The 20,269-nt window shown below is 37.5% G+C and overlaps 1 protein-coding gene across 1 annotated transcript in view; it reads left to right on the top strand.

Annotated features, from left to right (window-relative positions):
* The first annotated feature begins 10,883 nt into the window (after positions 1-10,883).
* LOC127850894 (myosin-11-like) overlaps positions 10,884-20,269 on the top strand; it is a 160,915-nt gene continuing 151,529 nt past the window's right edge. Inside the window, exons 1-3 of the mRNA XM_052384285.1 lie at positions 10,884-10,962; positions 12,648-12,790; positions 16,642-16,813. Of these exons, the coding sequence (XP_052240245.1) occupies positions 16,667-16,813 (147 nt within the window). The 5' untranslated portion in view covers positions 10,884-10,962; positions 12,648-12,790; positions 16,642-16,666. The remainder of the gene's footprint in view (positions 10,963-12,647; positions 12,791-16,641; positions 16,814-20,269) is intronic.

Raw genomic sequence — 20,269 nt, 5'->3', positions numbered from 1 at the left:
TGTCTTCGGTCTTCGGCAAGCCTGAAGGTTTGTGAAGTTTGTTGTCGCCACTGCTTTATCTAGTAGACATGAATTTAGTATCATCTTAGTGCTGGGATGGTCAAGGTACATCTCAGGAAAAGACAGGAATCAAATTTCGGTATTGAATCAGTTTCAGTATCCTTGGCACAGCTGTGATCACCCATATATGTCAGCACTATTTAAGGTCCACAATGTTTTGCAAGTATTATCAGTTTTAAATGTGGAAATTACCTGGATTGGTAGCGCAAGTTTCGCTGGCATCATGACATTTTCCTTTGCGGGGTCAAACATTCCGTCTTCAGAGCAAGATACCTCTTTTGCTTCTTTTGAGCGCACTGAAAATATAAAACAATATGAATTTAAAACAGAAGTATGGCAATATAAGTATATAAATTAAGGCAAAATGACAGCTCTTAGAGCAAAAGATAAATATGTTAATTGAACCGTACACAATTATTCACAGGTTTGTTTGTCTCTTCATTTGTCTTTTCTTAGTACTAAAATTGTATCATCTTAGAGCTAATAAAAAATGCCTGTGCAATACATGCAAATTAAATTTGCAGCACACAATGGATTGAAATGTAACGTTTATTAAGATACCAACATGATTAATATAGGGCTAGTATTGACTGAGCCTTTCGAAAAATGCTGCGACATATGTTGATCAAATTGATAGTGGTTAAAAAATGACTCAAAATTGTATTGTTTTTGAGCTTATACAAAATTATAAATTTGCAAATAATGTAATTTAAATTTGCACCACACAATGCATTGAATTCACTCTCTCCAACAAGTTCCAGGTCCTAGAGGAGCTGCTTGAAGAAGGGACGATAGAGCAGAAGTGGCAGAACGTGAAAGAAGCAGTGACTTCAACATGCCAAGAAGTACTGAGCCCCAAGTCTTACACCCACAAGGAGTGGATGTCAGCAAAGACGCTTCAAAAAGTTGAGGAAAGACGAGAAAAGAAGGCAAGTGTAAACAACAGCAGAACACGAGCCGCAAAAGTGAAAGCACAAGAAGAGTACACCGAAGCAAATAGGAGCGTCAAGCGAATTATCAGAGAAGACAAGAGGAACTACCTAGAAACGCTTGCAACAGAGGCGGAAGAGGCAGCCTATCAGAACAGAACTAAAAGTCTGAACTTCATCACCAAGCGATTAGCAGGAAAATTTGCCACGCCAGAGAGGCCAGTAATTAACAAAAATGGAGGAGTAATACCAGATGATGAAGGGCAGAAGAAGAGATGGATTGAGCACTTCCAGGAGCTACTCCCAGCCCCTATCAACCCACCGGAGATTCTGCCAGCTACAAGCGATCTGCCAATCAAATGCTGCACTCCCACAAAGGAAGAGATCAGCAGCGCCATCAAACAATTGAAGAACGGCAAATCTGCAGGACCTGACAGCATACCGGCCGAAGCGCTTAAGGCTGACGTGGAGACCAGTGTTGACCTACTACACCCGCTCTTCAGCAAGATATGGGAAGAAGAAGAAATCCCAACAGAGTGGAAAGAGGGTTACCTCATCAAGCTTCCCAAGAAAGGCGACCTCAGTTCCTGCTCCAACTACCGAGGAATCACGCTGTTGTCCATCCCAGGAAAGGTGTTTAATCGCATACTACTGAACCGAATGAAAGACGCAGTAGACCTGCATCTCTGTGACCAACAAGCAGGCTTCCGGAAGGAGAGATCGTGCAAGGATCAGATCGCAACCCTGCGCATCATTCTGGAACAATCCCTGGAGTGGAATTCGCCGTTGTATGTCAACTTTATTGACTATGAAAAGGCGTTCGACAGCGTTGACCGGGAGTCCCTCTGGAGACTTCTGAGACACTACGGAGTGCCAGAAAAGATCACCAACATCATCAGGAAGTCTTATGAGGGAATGACCTGCAAAATTGTTCACTGCAGACAGCTCACGGATGCCTTTGAAGTGAGAACTGGTGTGAGGCAAGGCTGTTTGCTCTCATCTTTCCTGTTCCTGCTGGCCATAGACTGGGTAATGAAGACAACAACGGAGCAGAAGCGGAATGGAATTCAGTGGACACTCTGGGAACAGTTGGAAGACCTCGACTTTGCCGATGATTTGGCGCTTCTCTCCCACACCCAACAACAGATGCAGGAAAAGACAAACATGGTAGCGAACAACTCAGCTAGACTGAGCCTCACCATAAACAAAGGGAAGAGCAAGGTGTTCAGGACCAACGCATCACACAACACACAGATCACAGTCCAAGGAAAGGCGCTTGAGGGGGTGGACAGCTTCACCTGTCTCGGCAGCATTCTGGACAACCAGGGAGGAACGGATGCAAATGTCAGAACCCGCATCGGTAAAACACGAGCAGCCTTCTATCAGCTGAAGAACATCTGGGGATCCAGCGTAATTGGCATCACCACCAAGATTAGGCTCTTCAATCCCATCGTGAAGCCACTACTCCTCTATGGAGCAGAGACCTGGGGAACCACTGTCATCACCATAAAGAAATTACAGGTCTTCATCAAAACCTGCCTCAGGAAGATCCTCAAGATCCGCTAGCCAGACAAGATCTCCAACGAAGAATTATGGAGAAGAACAAACCAGCAGCCAGCTGAAGAAGACATCCTTCAGAGACGTTGGAGATGGATAGGTCACACCCTTCGCAAGCCTGCATCCAATACGACAAGGCAATCCCTCACATGGAACCCCCAAGGGAAAAGGAAGAGAGGGCGGCCTAGAAACACCTGGCGCCGTGACCTGGATGCAGATGCTAAGCAGATGGGCAAAACATGGGGGCAGCTTGAGAGACTCGCCCAGAACCGAGACGCCTGGAGGAAGCTGGTTGGCTTCCCAGATGGGACCACAGGCGAAGAGAGAAAGAGAGAATGAAATGTAACGCTTGTAAAGATACCGACATGATAGATATATGGCTTGTATTGACTGAGCCTTTTGAAAACAGCCACGACATAATTATGTTGATCAAACTGATAGTGGTAAAAAATATAAAAAATGACTAAAATTGTATTGCCTGTGTGCTTATTTAAAATCATGAATTTGAAAATAATACAAATAAAATTTGCACCACACAGTGCATTGAAATGTAACGTTTGTAAAGATACCTACAAGATAAATATAGGGATAGTATTGACTGAGCCTCTCGAAAAAAGCTGTGACATGTGTTGATAACATTGATAGTGATTATAAAATTAAACAAGAGCATCGCCTTGCGGGTGCAGACCGCTCATCTATTTTTTTTTAAAGGTGTAGGGACCTATCTCAATTTCAATCACAAAGGAGGGAGGGGTGGATCGGAGAGGGGTGTTTAGTGTGGGGTGTGGTCATTTATTACATTATCTTCCAAAATTGCAAAAAAATGCAAAAAAAAATTATTTATTTGTCAGAAACACAATGCCCCCCCTATTGCGCCGCTTTTAAAATTATTTTTTTTTACCTTTGACCTTGAAGGATGACCTTGACCTTGAACTTCCACCACTCAAAATGTGCAGCTTTATAAGAAGGCCGCTTTTAATATTTTTGACCTTTGACCTTGAAGGATGACCTTTACCTTGAATGATGACCTTGACCTTGAACTTCCACCACTCAAAATGTGCAGCTTAATGATAATGCCGCTTTGAAATTTTTAATTTGTTTTTGACCTTTGACCTTGAAGGATGACCTTGACCTTGAATGATGACCTTTAACTTCCACCACTCAAAATGTGCAGCTTCATGAGAACGCCGCTTTGAATTTAATTTTTATTTTTTGACCTTGAAGAATGACCTTGACCTTGAACTTCCACCACTCAAAATGTGCAGCTTCATGAGATACACATGCATGCCAAATATCAAGTTGCTATCTTCAATTTTAAAAAAAGTTATGGCCAATGTTAAAGTTTCCGGACGGACAGACGCAATATATTTGACATTTGACCTTGAAGGATGACCTTCACCTTTCACCACTCAAAATGTTCAGCTCCATGAGATACACACGCATGCCAAATATCAAGTTGCTATCTTCAATATTGAAAAAGTAATGGCCAATGTTAAAGTTTTCGGACGGACAGACACCATAAATTTGACATTTGACCTTGAAGGATGACCTTGACCTTTCACCACTCAAAATGTGCAGCTCCATGAGATACACATGCATGTCAAATATCAAGTTTCTATCTTAAAAAGTGAAAAAGTTATGGCCAATGTTAAAAGTTTTTTTCGGACGGACAGACAGACTGGTTGACACTGACGGACAGTTCAACTGCTATATGCCACCCTACCGGGGGACATAAAAATTATTTTTTTGGGGTGGGGGTGGGGGGTATAGTGTGAGGGTGTGGTGGTCATTTATAAGATGATCTTTAATTAAAAAATAATAATGGGGGGATTGAGGGGGATTCGGTGGGCGTAGGGGATGGTTTGGTCGGAGTCAATTGCGGTATGTCAGGTAAGAGTTGTTTTGTCAAAGTATCAATCGAATCTAATCCTAAATAAAGAAGTTATGGCAATTTTAGCAAAATTTAATAATTTGACCTTGAGAGTCAAGGTCATTCAAAGGTCAGGGTAAAATTCAACTTGCCAGGTACAGTACCCTCATGATAGCATGAAAGTATTTTAAGTTTAAAAGCGATAGCCATGATACTTTAGAAGTAAAGTGGATCTAAACACAAAATGTGATCATATATTCAAAGTTGCTTAGTCAAAAAAGGGCCATAATTCCGTAAAAATGACAACCAGAGTTATGCAACTTGTCCTTTACTGTCCCCTTATGATAGTTTGCGAGTGTTCCAAGTATGAAAGTAATATCTATGATACTTTAGGGGTAAAGTGGACCAAAACACAAAACTTAAACAAATTTTCAAGTATAAAGGGCCCATAATTCCGTCAAAATGCCAGTCAGAGTTACATAACTTTGCATGCACAGTGCCCTTACGATAGTTAGTAAGTGTTGCAAGTATGAAAGCAATGGCTTTGATACTTTACGAAAAAAGTGGACCTAAACACAAAACTTAACCAAATGTTCAATTTTCTAAGTATAAAAAGGGCACATAATTCCGTCAAAATGCCAGTCAGATTTACATAACTTTGCCTGCATAGTCCCCTTACGATAGTTAGTAAGTGTTGCAAGTATTAAGACAATGGCTTTGATACTTTAGGAAAAAAGTGGACCTAAACACAAAACTTAACCAAATTTTCAATTTTCTAAGTATAAAAAGGGCACATAATTCTGTCAAAATGCCAGTCAGAGTAACATGACTTTGCCTGCACAGTTCCCTTATGATAGTTAGTAAGTGTTGAAAGTATGAAAGCAATAGCTTTGATACTTAAGGAATAAAATGGACCTAAACACAAAACTTAACCAAAATTTTCAATTTGCTAAGTATAAAAAGGGCACATAATTCTGTCAAAATGCAAGCCAGAATTATCTAACTTTGCCTGCCCAGTCCCCTCATGACAGTAAGTAAGTGTACCAAGTTTGAATGCAATAGCATTGATACTTTATGAAAAAAGTCCGTACCTGGCTTAAATTTTGATCGTAAAACATTATTTGTCTACCGAGATCGGAACGAGAATCACATCTACTTATTTAAAAGAATATTCGAAATAAAACATTTTTTATGTTTGGATTGTAGATGTTATGATACAAATGCGATGGTCATGCGCTTATTTCATAATATTATTTCAGATCCGTCAAAAGCCAACCAAATCGCCGCCCAATACCGCGACCCTTCAACGTTCCCTTTAACCTTTAATCAGTCATTTACCGGACCAGGAATTAATGAAATATCACAGTCTTGGAGCTTTTGGAATCCAGAACCAGATCCCTCGGGCCCACTATATTCTGCCGTTGGCAAGAGACAGTAGAAATTACTAGTATATGATGTGATCATGTATTGGTCTGTTAAACCATTAACTGTCGAGTCTGTTTATCTCATTTATCTGATAGCATTGTCCTCGAAATTTAAATGTCTTTACAACAGTCGGCAGCTTAAATGTACCGATGTTGTTTTTGTTCATGGTGACATTTGTCGGAAAAAAATATAAAAATATGCAAGTAATTCATATTCACTTATATCATAGTTTAAGTTTATTTATCTACTAATGGTCTATTTCTTAGACCAATGATATGACTAAATGAATGAAAAGGGTGAAGAAGATGCAAACAACATATTATAATAGTCAAGCAAACGCACTAGTTCAACTTTACCGCGCTCAAACACGTTCTTTCGGTCAATGAGCCATGTTGAGTTGTGCCCACAAATAGTGTAAGGACCGTAAATTGTCAAAGTTATAGATTAATCCTACCAGATATTATTAAGGATTATTGTTTTGTCTGACGCCCAAGACTAAAAACAAACTATAATAAAACGTGGATTCACGACAAATATTTAACAAATATTTGAACAACGTTAAAAAATCTGTTGCATTGAATTGACAAACTGGATGTTAATGTTTATATTATTTAGCTTTATTATAATATATGTCTGTCGAAATAATAGGTTTTGTAAGTACATGTAATTAAATAGACAGTTTGAACACATACTAAATGAAATCGAAAAAAAGGATGTAACCTAACGTTTGTTGTTGCCCTGAAATCTCACATAATCATCGTTTAAGTTCATTTAGATTTTCAGTCAAGATAACTTCAAGTAATTACTTCATGTAAACACTATTTCAGCGCATTAGCAAGACTGTGATGGTTGAAATGGGAAAATGATACAAACTATAGTCAACGTGTAGTAAAAAAAAATTATCAGTAGATTAGGTATTGTAAGTATTTTATAAGAATAAACAAACAATATACACAAAACTTAAACCGTGTGTCGTTGAGGTCAATGCAAAGCAATTTTAGGTTTAACACGGTTTTTGTCCAATCCGTAATAAATCTCAATTGATTATGAACTGCGAAAGGATTAACTCAGTAGGTTTTTCTGACAGTGTGAATTGTTAATCTAATTTTATGTGGTAGTGAAAACGGTTCGGTACCTTTCTTGCATGATATCTAAAGCTTGATAGATTGTATACTTATATACCGATTACGTTTGGTAACTCACAGGTTTTTCGGCATAATATATAATAAATTGATTTTGGTGAATATAGTAACCCTTTCTAACATAGCCCCTAAAGCGTTAGAGTAGCTAGGACATACGGACTCTGAAATATTAAAACAGTAAGAATAATTTACATTTGCGCAACCTTTTCTTGTTTACGCATGGCGATGATATGGATTCTAAAATTACACGATGTTTGCTTGATAATAAAACTAGATGGGTGTACGAAATACATATTTTTTCATGTTACAGTGCTTAATCAATTTTCAGTTCTGCTTTTCTGGCAATCTACCAAATATTTCCTAATTAAACTGCAATGAAATAGAAACGTCTTCTTGTGTTATTAGGAATAATGAAACACCAGCAACAGTATAGGGATGATATTTCATGTTACTATCAGCTACTATACGACACTGGACATTTTTATACACAATTATATAAGATTCATTGTCACTATTTTACTCTCTTTGCTATAAAAAAAACAGAAAAACGAACAAGAGATATTAAATGAAATAGCAATCTATCATTTAATGTACTATAAACCGAATTTTGTTGATTGAACTGACATTCATTACAAGAACAATTCCCTGATAACGCCCCGAGTCTATTTTCAGTGGAGCTTCACCAAAAGGAAATTTGGAAAGAACACTCTAATCGTCATAAAAAGATAACGATGAACATGTTTAAGTGTTCTTTAATAACTGCGCATGTTCTTAGTTTATTGAATAGCATGGTCTTGATCTGTTCCGTTGAATCAGCCCCTCTTAAAACTCAAATAGTTCTGATACAGTTGAAGTGCCCATGAACTATCTTTATGTCGATGATTTTTTCATACATATTCGACAACACAAGTTCTTTGTGTGTTACCATCGCTTGAACGTCTACTGAATAGATACCTTCGAGTGCATACGTCTGACGCCAAATCAGTTTAAATGGAACCAGTGTGCACTGACTCACCTCTATTGCCGGGCATACGCGGATGCCAGCCCATATCGTCCTTTATGCCCGCGTTAGGCGTATATTATCCAATAGCGGGATAGAAACGTAATTACCTCTGGAAAACCGGTGTTTATAGTGAAATAGTACTATTTTGTCATTATCGTCGCCCCATATCTTACAGCCCTATCGTATATGACCATACTGTCGTATAGTTTCGTATAAGCGTTATAAGTAGTCCCAATGCGCGTGTCGCCGACTTTTGTGAAGGTGGTATATTTTTGATCGATTGCACCGGGCTTCTTGTTAGTTTGTTTAATGGGACGCGAGAAACTAGACGACCATGGGTCTAAATAGTGCCCATTGGGAAGCGCCTACTACACTGCACACCTCAACGTCTCGTTCGTAATACCAGTAAGTTATATAAGGTTGAGGGAGTTGGGGTTGAACTCCTGACTTTGTGTACCACTGATACCACCACAGGTGGTAAGCGTGTGGCTATGATATTAATTAGTGAAAACATCATTTTGAATGATAAATAATCATATTATAACAAACAATCAACTTTTCTGAAGAAAAAAAATCACTATCAAATATATATATATATAACAAGGTATCCAACTCGAAATCACCCGAAAGCAGCTAGGGTGCATCGCTTTGAACAGCCATTTCTTTATCAATTTTGCAGCGAGTTTCACGATCTTGGTCTTATTCAACGCAGGAATGAATTGCCTTTCTGGAAATGTACATGTCTTGCAATATTTTTACAAATGCTGGGTCAACTTAACATCAATCAGACAGGATTGAAGACTGAAATCTTCACGGAGTAAAGGGCATTTTCCCTGCAAAGTTCACGGACCTCGATGCCATAATTCCATTAAACGTATGAAAAAAAACATTCTTACCGTGCTTGCCGTTGCATTATGCATCTAAACTAACTGTCCAGCGCCGTTTGAAACCTTTGTTGACATACATTTTAACTAACTGACATTTTAAACACACCAGTGATTTAATTGGTCCAATGCTAAGGTGTGTCTTTACAACTTAAGATTTCATTCATGAATCCTGTCTGATCGCTGTCAAGGAGGTCACAAGAGTTGTGTATCGTGTTCTTTCTTAAAATTTGACCCAGCATTCGTAGAAATATAACAACATATATAAATTTCCAGAAAGGAAAATCATTTCTGCGTTGAATAAGAACGAGTTTGTGAAAATCGCTGCACAATTGATTGAAGTTATGGCTGTTCAAGCGATGCACCCTGTTTTCGGGTGATTTTGAGTTTGATACCTTGTTATATATATATATATATATATATATATATATATATATATATATATATATATATATATATATATATATATATATATATATATATATATATAATAAAAGTAAAAACACGTGTCTGGGATTTTAAATATATATTGATTTAGCCAACGCGTTTCGCATAGCTCATCATAGCTCATCATAGCCTGATGAGCTATGCGAAACGCGTTGGCTAAATCAATATATATTTAAAATCCCAGACACGTGTTTTTACTTTTATTATATAATATTCACAATCTGGATTATTACATTTTACTTATATAACTATATATATATATATATATATATATATATATATATATATATATATATATATATATAACTATATATATATATATATATATATATATATATATTATAGTGACTTTTTTTCAGAAAAGTAGATTTTTCGTTATAATATGATTATTTATCATTCAAAATGATGTTTTCACTAATTAATATCAAAGCCACACGCTAACCACCTGTGGATACTACTAGACCACAGATACGCTCTTTTCGAAAGCGTTGAGTTATTTTTGTTCTTTTACTAAAACGTCGAAATGATTCCTTCACAACGCTTTCGTTCACAATTTCTCGATTTCGATAAACATATTAATGGTATCCGCTCTGCAATTTAGTGACAGTTTAAACTGAAAACGGCTACCGGTATATTCCGATGTTTCGAACTTCCAACATTTTGAGATTATTTATTGACTATCGCTTGATTAATGCTCGATTGGTCATTGTCGGCTCGGGGACGACTTAAATGTACCCCGGGTACTCTTAAGTACACTAAAATGTACCCCGGGTACGGTAAATATTCTAACAAGTACCCGATAATTCCAATGCTAAATTGGTCGTTTTCGGCTTTTAATATTTTTTAATTATGTTCATATCTATGTCAATATTCTGTAAAATAGCTCTATATTATCGAAACTCATACTCAAAAAGCATGTTGAGGAAGTTTTTTTTAAAGAGAATTGCGTTTCGTATTCCGTAGCGCGTTTTATAATTACGACATCGTATTTATGGCGGGAATAAAAGTCGGGTACAGTCTATATTGGCCGGGTACGTGATATTATATTTTACGTATCCGGGGTTCATTTAAGTGTACTTAAGAGTACCCGGGGTACATTTAAGTAGTACCCGAGTCGACAATGACCATTCGAGCTTAATTAAATTAATGTCAATACTTCTTAATAACAAAGCAATGCAAGTTGAATTGTACATTCAGCCCAGAATTAATTGACAAATGACTTAATTAATGTTCAGTTTTCTTTGGTAGGCGATTCGTACTTTGTTAACTGATTAATAGAATCTTAATGAAAAAAAAATATTGAACGCATCTCTCTTTCTTATAACTTTAACAAATAATCAGAATTCAATAAAATATCTGCTTGTATTAATTTATATAACTCACTGAAAAAAACTCTATATAATTATTATTTTGTACTTTTTATATGCATATATCTTAAGCATATGCTTTCTTGAAACCCTGATGTGTGTGTGTGTGAACAAACCGTAGTCGATCGTCTAAGCGATGTTTTCTTATACTATACCGTGGCGTCCTTGTCGTTGGGCAACTTGTCACATGCTCCAATCAGGTGCGCGCTCTATACAAAATGGCGACCACCATTGATTTTAGTAATTCATACGTAAACATTGAGTAAATATTGACCAAGGTTGGTTTCTGCATTATGACACCTCATTGTTTTCATAGAACTTGACTTCTATTTGTTATCCAGATTGGGTAGCCAATAATTATTGACTGGTCTTTTGTGATGTAGCAATGTTCTGTAAACAATCAAATTCCGATTTGAAAATTGTATTTTGAAATTCAATATTTTAATTGACGCAGCTGTCAAACAGTTGATAGTTGTAAGCATCGTCGGATTAGTGAAACAATTTAATTAAACCTTTGACCTCTCGACCATGTAAGCTTACTGGCCAGTAACCATCAATCACGCTTAAATTATGGGGATTCACGTTTAGGTAAATTGACAAAATTATAAAAAAAAGTTTCGCAAATTTTCGTTTCAGTTATGATATTTGTGAGGAAACAGTAATACTGAAAATTAACAATGCTTTTAAATATCCATTATATGCATCTTTTGACGATTTAAAACCTGAAAATAATAAAGCGTTGCAACGTGAAACGATTGAATAATTTGGAGAGTTCTGTTGTTGTCGTTATATTTTGTGAAACTACTAGGATTGCTTATATAAAATATTAAATACATCTTTCATGATTAGAGCACAGATGGCCCAGTGGTCTAAGAGGTAGTCTTTTTCTCCAAGACTCCAGGGGTCAGTGATTCCAGCCCAGTTGAGGGTTACTTTTTTCTTCTTTTTTTCAATTTTATTCTTGTTTTTTTTTACTGGAGCTTTTTGGTCCAATGTTTACATTTATCAATATTAAACATTTAATGACAAAATTCAATGCATGCCGAAATCTGTGAAAAGGCCCCTTTAAGTTTGGTTGTAATAAACTTAAGTATTCCTCCTCCGGTTAGCTTTGCGTGGGTTGATTGCATATAACCATAAAATGTATCTCGTTAAGGACAATGATGATAATTGGGGCCTGGGGGCAAATACAATTCAATACACGTATACTACCTTAAAGGGATCTTTTCACGCTTTAGTTAATTGACAAAATTTAAAAAAGTTGTTTCAGATTCGCAAATTTTCGTTTAAGTTGTGATATTTGTGAGGAAACAGTAATACTGAACATTTACCATGGTCTAATATAGCCATTATATGCATCTTTTGACGATTTTAAAACCTAAAAATTATAAAGCGTTGCAACGCGAAACGATTGAATAATTTGGAGAGTTCTGTTTTTGTCGTTAAATTTTGTGAAACTACGAAGATTGCTTATATAAGGTATAAAATATATCACGTTTGTGTAATCGGCGGAATAGCTCAGTAGGCTAAAGCGTTTTTACTTCAGGACTCTGGCAGGACTCCAGGGGTCACTGGTTCGAAACCTGGTCCGGGCAATGTTCTTTTCCTTTTTTTTAATTTTATTCTTGATTTTTTACTGGAGCTTTTACGATCCAATGTTTACATTTATCGATATAAAGCATTTAATGAATAAGTTAAAAAATGCCAAAATCTGTGAAAAGGCCCCTTTAAGCACAGGCTCACTGTCACAGGCTCCGTGTCACAGGTCCACACTTATCCTCCTGGTAGAACTAACCTCAGGGCAACACATCCATCCACATCCGCAGCCAGTGCAAGAAAAGCATGTAATCATCCGCGAGCCAATCCAGCTAATCGCTGATTTTTCGACAGATCCCTATCACCCAACATGTGTGATTCCTGGGCAGGTCACTGGCACTACAAAACTTTGGTGTTTATCTTTAAGGAAAAGTGTACCAGTTGCGCAAATCCATGACTGTGAGAACACCTGCTCAGTGCTCTACCAACACAGCTAGCATGTTCTTACTGACACTGTGCTGAAGCCCAGTTTAGACACTGTATTTTACACCATAACAGTATTTTCCCGAGGTAAACTTCACGGTCACCCAGTATGTGGCAAAAACCAGTTCTTTTTGTTGAACACCAGCATGTTTCTCTGTCTGGAAGTAAAATCTGTACCAACAGGGCAACTGGTTTTCGTCAAGATACAAGTCACTGCACTTTTAAATGTTAATGACACCATTAAACTTTAAAGTTTAGCTTGGAAAGGTCTGTCTGGAAGGTAAACACTAGTATTGTTCTCTACTAAATTAGCCAGATTGGGTAGCCAATAATTATTAACTGGTCTTTATGATGTAGCAATGTTTTGTGAACAATCAAATTCCGATTTGCAAATTGTATTTTGAAATTCAATATTTTAATTGATGTAGCTGTGAAACACTTGATGGTTGTAAGTATCATTGGACGGGTGAAACACTTGAATTAAACCTTTGACCTCTCGCCATCATATTGAGTTTCCGACCATGTGAGCCTACTGGCCAGCTAACCATCAATCATGCTTAAGTTCGGTTGTCATCAAATTAAGTGTTTATCTTGAAGGAAAAGTGTACGAGTTTCTCAAACCCATGACTGTGAGAACACTTGCTCAGCGCTCTACCAACAAAGCTCTTACAGACACTGTGCTCCTCCCACTAGCTCAAGCCCAGTTAAGACACAGTATTTTATCTATCTCTGTATACTGCCAATCGCTCTTTCGAGTATTATAGGCAGGGAAAAGGGGCGCCTCAGGAACATAAGTTAGAGTGAAAAGCAAAAGTTACCCAACATTATATTGTTGGGTATAGAGAATAAAAGCTTGAAATCTCCATAACAGTATTTTCCTGAGGTAAACTTCACTAAGTACGTGGCAAAAACCAGTTCTTCTTGTTGTTGAACACCAGCATGTTTCTCTGTCCAGTAGTAAAAGCTGTACAGACAAGGCAGCTGTTTTTCATTGAGATATAAGTGCACTTCATCTTTTAAATGTTAATGACACCATTAAACTTAAAAGTTTAGCTTGGAAAAGTGTGCCTCGGGTAGGTTAACACTAGGATTGCGCTCTACTAAATTAGCTAACCAGATGGCTGGTTATTACATACACCAAGCACTTTACTTTTATGGTTTGAAAAATACCTTTTTCCAGAGGCGTATCCAGAATTTTTTTAGAGGGGGGGGGGGCTCAACCGGGGAGGGTGCGGGCAGTTTAGCTGGCAAAGATCAGATGGTCTGTACACTAGCCTGGGGGCTAATCACACAAATGGACAGCTGTTTATGGCTTAATTAGGGGCATATGACAGGAAATACACAAGTGGATTGAAACTGTAAGGGGCTCATTTTTTTGTTTAAATCGTATCTAGCCAGCCAGCTTTAGCCCCCTGGCCCCCACCTAAATCATCTCTGTTTTCTAAAAAAACTGTTTGGACAATTCTTCACTACCTCAATTCAACATTTTAAATTACCGGTCATGATTTTATTTCTATTACTTTTCTTTCCTTTGTTTTTAGCTTTTTCTATTAAATGTTTTTGGCTGAAATCTTAAATAACATGGATAAATTGATCTATCATATATACTTATACTAAGCTAAAATTACATTTAATGTTAATAACATGACGTTGTCTAACAAAGCTGAAAGTAAGAAATCTGAGAATGAAAGAGGAAATTATCTAAATAATCTTTTTCATATAGATTCATTCAAATTGGGAAGGATTTTTTTATTAATGCTGAAATAAAATAAAAGATTACTAACATGACATTTTTTCATAAAAAAGTTACTTTATTATTTTTCCTAATTAAAAAAAGGAGACACTGAAACTGAAAGCACACGATTTGAGAAGAAAAGAAGGAATTACTTACAACCTCTTTTTGATGTAGAATAACTGATTCTTATATCACTGTATTCATTATCCCCTGCCATAGGCGGAGGGATATTGTTTTGCGTTGTCCATCCGTCCGTCTGTCCAGCACTTTTGTGTCCAGAGCCATATCTTGGAAGTGCTTTTGCGGATTTAATTGAAACTTGGTATGAGTATATATATAGATAAGAGGATGATGCACACCAAATGGCATTGTACTGTCAGGGTTGTCATTATTAACCGATTGCCGATCGAATTCATCGGTTAAAATCGCCAAAAAATCGGTTGTTTTTCCCGAATCTTTAAAATTGCGATCGGAAGTTTTTATCACGCATAATAACCGTAGTATAGTAGAGCGACGCCCGGTCATTCAGTCAGTCCGTTAACTCCGCCTAAGAGCTACTGTTTTCAATGAATTTCTCAGCGAGTGGCCAATATTGATTTTTCCAGCTGTCAATCAAATACTTCTTGGTAAGCACGTCAACCAATCAGCGCTCAGGCAGCCGAATACACGCCGACCCCATGTGAAACTGTATCAAATAGCTGTACATTTAACAGATTATTACTGACCGTATCTCAACGAATGTAGCACTGTAGAACGTAATTAACTAGTTTTTTTTAGTTAGAGGAAAAGTTTCCTCATATTAAAAAATGCTCTTTTCAGCCAAAATAAAAGATATTAGCGACCTCTGCGCTACGAAGTTGTTATTCAGCATCTAAATATTAAGGTCAACGTTTTCCCCGAGGAAAAATGACGTGATGTTATACATGAAGTCTAATTTTGGCATGATTTTCATCTGTACATGAAAAACACGAGAAATGTGTCTCTGTTGCTAGAATTTTCTTAATTTTCCGCGAATAATTAAATCTGAAAATGATTTTGGATAACACATTTAATTATACGCATTTGAAAATACTTCAATTAAATAATGCAGTTTGTTATACAAATGGTCATTACACATAAATAATATAATAAATAGGTAAATAACGTGTTTTGAGATTGCCAAACTATGCATACATATAGGTCTACACGCATGAATGAACTGACAAGTTATATCACGATCCGGAATGACAAGTACTCGGTACAATTTAAAGAAAGACGCGTTTTTATTCTCAGAAATTAACTTTCACTTTCTCAAAATTTTCTGAAAGGAGGTACATGTAACAGTTTAATTTGAGTCGTTGATTTGTTGTAATTACTAAATATAAACGGTTCTCAATGCTCTCAAATCGCGTCACGTGATTCACGCATGTACAATGGGAATTCCCCAATCCCACAATTCAATTTGTATATGCATTTGCGTTAAATGGCGGACGACATTCATCGTCAATATTGGCCGTAATTTGGTTTTGAAAAAAAAGAAATCGTAATAATGCTTGATTATCGGGTAATGGATAGAATTGGAACATGCAAAGATCTATCAATATAATATGTTTTTACATTGTACAGAATACTTAAAATGTGAAAATCTTAAAATTTTCTATTCCTTTTAGACCCCATTTTAACTTTTTTATGCTCTGAGAATAGCAGTATTTTGTCCCTAAAATGTATAGAATTCGTTTTCGGTCGGTGGGCTTCGCCTCCCTGACCCCACTACCAGGGCCTTGCCCTGGACCTACAAGGGGGCCTATGCTTCCCCCTTGACCCCCGGCCCAATCGGTTACTATTCCAAAATAATCCTTTGTTTACAACCATAATGACAACCCTGTTGTACATTGTTAATAACAGAGTTACGGCCCTAAATTGTATCTTGAAAAAATGCTTTTTTGAGTGTCAAATATAGCACTTTTGTGTCCAGAAGCATATTGGCGGGGGATATCAATTCAACGAATTTGCTTGTTTATTGTGTTTTCGGGGTCATCATGTTAGCTCAATTATCAAGACCCGTAAGTCTGATAAGAAGGGTTACTAGAAATTAAGCAGAAAAAAGCTATTGCTGTTATGAACAACTTTAGGTTAAAGTTTGATCACAATTTCGTCTATCTCAATATTTACTAGTGATATTCAAATTTTCAAAAAATAACTGAATGTATGTAATTTGTTTCAGTGCGTGTTACTTACAGTAGTTTACAATGAACTACGTAGGAAGTATCTCGATCATTGACCGAGGGGATGCCCCAGCAAAGGCCATCATTGACAAGAATGTTCGTTCCATGGCACAGCGTGTGGCCGATGAGACAAAAGAAGAGCTGAATAAGGTCATGGATCGCGTGGACAAGGTAAGGTTTAATCTGTCAGGGCTGTTGTTCCTTCTTTAGCCCGGCCACTTCCTCCCAGGAAAATTTAAGTAAAATTATTTAATTTGACATAGGTTGCAAGTGACATTGGACAAAATCTCCCTGCATGTTAGTTTTGTAGGTATATAATTTATCTAATATGGAAGGCTATGACTTGTCCCTAAACAAGAAAAAAGTCCTGTCAGATATTGGAGTACACAGTCTGTTCAAAAGCAAGTCTAACTTTTTGTATTATTATTTTCAAACTCCAAAAACAGTTATAAATCAGAATTTTTTAACAACGAATTCACAAATTCTTTAGCAAGCTGAGCTCATAATTCTCCAGTGCATTGCTAAGGTGCTTGTTTTGATTTCAATCACATTTTTTAAATTGTATTTTTGTGTTATGTAGTGAATTTGATAAATGTAAAAAATGTTAAATATCATCAGATGAGTTCAGACTTTAAAATCATATTTTTTAAAGGAATACCATATAATAACATTGAAATAATAAAAAAAAAAGATTTAGAGCTAAAACAATGATTTTGATGATCAGAAATTTTCGTAATGCATTCTGTAATGTCCGCTGCTATTTTCCTCCGAAGCGATTGATAAAGGCCGTCAATTCTTTGCTGGACTGATAAGTCTAATTCGCTAATTGGTTTGGTAAAAGATATCATTAATTGTATTCGGTCAACAAACTGTTTTGTTATCAAACTAATTTTTTTATTGTGGACTGATAACGTTAATCTGCTAATTGGTTTGATTCCACCTGTAAACAATTTATTTATATCAAAGAATTCAATGATAATCAAAGCATTTCCTTAACTTATGATTGTAACGAAAACAACAAACTGCAAAAGAAAATAAGTATTTATAGGAGAACGAAGGTGGAATTATTTCATGAGAGAAAAATGGATTCACCAGCACACAAGGGTGTGCAAAGGTTGTGTGACAACAACTACATGATTGGTTTCCGCAGCATAGTCAAATAACATAAAATGCCTTTATTTGCAAACAGCATTACATTTTTCATAGCCCTTAATCGGGTGGCAATTGTCCTGGTTGACATATCTACAAGGTGCCAATTGTCCGGGTGTCCTTTGTCCTTCAACCTAAATTTAATAAGCCATTTTGAGGTTTTTCTTTAAAATTGCATTAATAAAGTTGATTCAATTTGGTGGTGTCTGCACAAAATAAGTAGGTCACTCAAGTGGCTTTACATTTGCAAATGGCCATACCAACAAGTCATGAAAGTGTCGCCAAGTTGGCAGAATTTGGTGTTTTCCATATTACAGGTGCCATAAATCAATCTGGTGGCTTAAAATAGTTGGGCCTCTTTGTTTCTGTGAAGTAAAGTGATGTTCTGCTATCAATTTCACATACAGTTATAGAACAAGCCCAGGTTTTTTTCCAGCTATTTTGGGAAAAGGAGTCTGGTCAAATTGGGATTTTTTAATCGATAAAAGATGGCTACACAAACTGTGTTTTCTGTTTGCAGATCTGTGTATCGTATGAAATGGCTACCACTGGGGGCTGACGAGGTCAAAGCGTAGTCCGTTTCGCTACGACGTCGAGTATATGTTTTACTACGAAAACATTGTTTAAATACACATGACATCGAGAACGGATAAGTCGAAAATTGTGTTTAAAACATGTAAGATTATGATTTTGTAATAACAAAACTCTGAATTTAAGCACAATGTCATTTCATAGGTCTGTTACATCAAATTATAATCCAAGATGTGTCTGGTTTATGCGGTTAAACATGAAATAGACCGCTGATTTATCAAACCGAAGTCAAGTTTCACTTTAAAAAAATGCAATTAAGGTTTACAACTGTGTTTAATTGACACAATTTTACAATTTCCATATTGATCTATGTATTGTTAAGCCACTGGGGTGTTTAGAAATGTGTAGGGTGACCCAGTTATCAGAAATAAAGGCTACATATTATTATAAGGCATGATCATGTCTCTGACAGCATACGTATATGCCTCGCTACGACAACGCTTTAGCGTGCATGCGTTTCTCACAGAAGACGTATTGGTTATCTCTCAAAGGCAAAATAAAGAAGAAAAAAATTAATACAGAGTCATGGAGTGGCTGGATGTTTCCTTTGAGACAGAGGTAGTAACAACGGCACAACATGATCCGAAGCGCACAGTCGACATGGTTATGCACATTATTATGATATAATTACATTCACGACTAGGCCAAAGGAAACGATTAAAATCGAAAATCCATATATAAGATGACAGTTGAGAGTCGAGAACCTAATGTCGTCGGTCTCAATAAAAATGACGCATCTTCACCTTTTGACAATCCCTTATACATTCATTTTGATAGAGACCAACGATAGGTTTTCAGCATACGGTACTCTTTATCAAATGACATTCGATTCTCGTTATTCCCAACTCGCTTATCACGAAACTCTGCTTATGTCAAAGTAAATCCCATGTTCCAACTTCGATCATTATTTATCTCATACGGATTTTGATTTTTACATTGTATATATCAAAGCGATTTTCTTGAAAATCGGTAATCGTCAACTAATTTTGAGGTGAATTTCATGTTCGTATACATGATTGTACCTGTAAAATCCACACCTGTAACAGCCGTAAGGTGTGGAAAGTAGGACCCCAATCGCACAAATCCGCAATTGCATAATCAATATATTGTTGTAAAGTTGTGGCAGTGGGTTTCTGTCACAGGTTATTGTTAACTGCGTACATGACGGCCGGTTAATTTACTTCATGTTACAATGCGGTTAAGGCCCAGTCTCACTATGATGCCGGCGGAGCCCCAGTGCGTGATCAGGCATCTACCGGGATGAACCGGGGCCCTACCGGGATGAACCGGTGCTCCACCGGGATAAACCGTGTACGACCGGGGACAACCGGTGCTCCACCGGGAAAGTATTAAAATGTTTAATACCTCCGGGATGAACCGGGAGTCACCGGGTAGGACCGGCAACGACCTGCGTGGCACCTGGAACAACCGGGACTGTACCGGGAACAACCGGGACGGCACCTTAGCTCCAACGGGGCCCAAAACCACCCCGGCAGAGCTACGGCATCGCCCCGGTGAATGCCGGCAGAGTCCCTTTATAGCTACGTTACATAAGTAAACCGGTGCTCTGACGGCACCGTCCTGGTTGTTCCCGATGCAGTCCCGGTTGTTTCCAGTGCCAAGCCGGTTATTGCCGGTCCTTCCCGGTAACTCCCGGTTCATCCCGGAGGTATTAAACATTTGAATACTTTCCCGGCGGAGCCCCGGTTGTCCCCGGTTAAACCGGGGCGTTGCCGCAGCTCTGCCGGGGTCTGATGCCTGTATAACCCCGGTGAGTGCCGGCGTAGTGACGGTATACCGGGGCTCTGCCGGGACTCTGCAGGCTTTCACCGGGTTCAACCTTTTCGTTTGGATGTTCATGCGCACAGTGAAGCACGGCATCTTTTG

Source organism: Dreissena polymorpha, chromosome 11 (assembly GCF_020536995.1).
Source record: "Dreissena polymorpha isolate Duluth1 chromosome 11, UMN_Dpol_1.0, whole genome shotgun sequence".
NCBI classification, from domain to species: domain Eukaryota; kingdom Metazoa; phylum Mollusca; class Bivalvia; order Myida; family Dreissenidae; genus Dreissena; species Dreissena polymorpha.
Note: the sequence above shows the minus strand (reverse complement) of the source record. Positions and strands in the feature narration are given on the sequence as shown.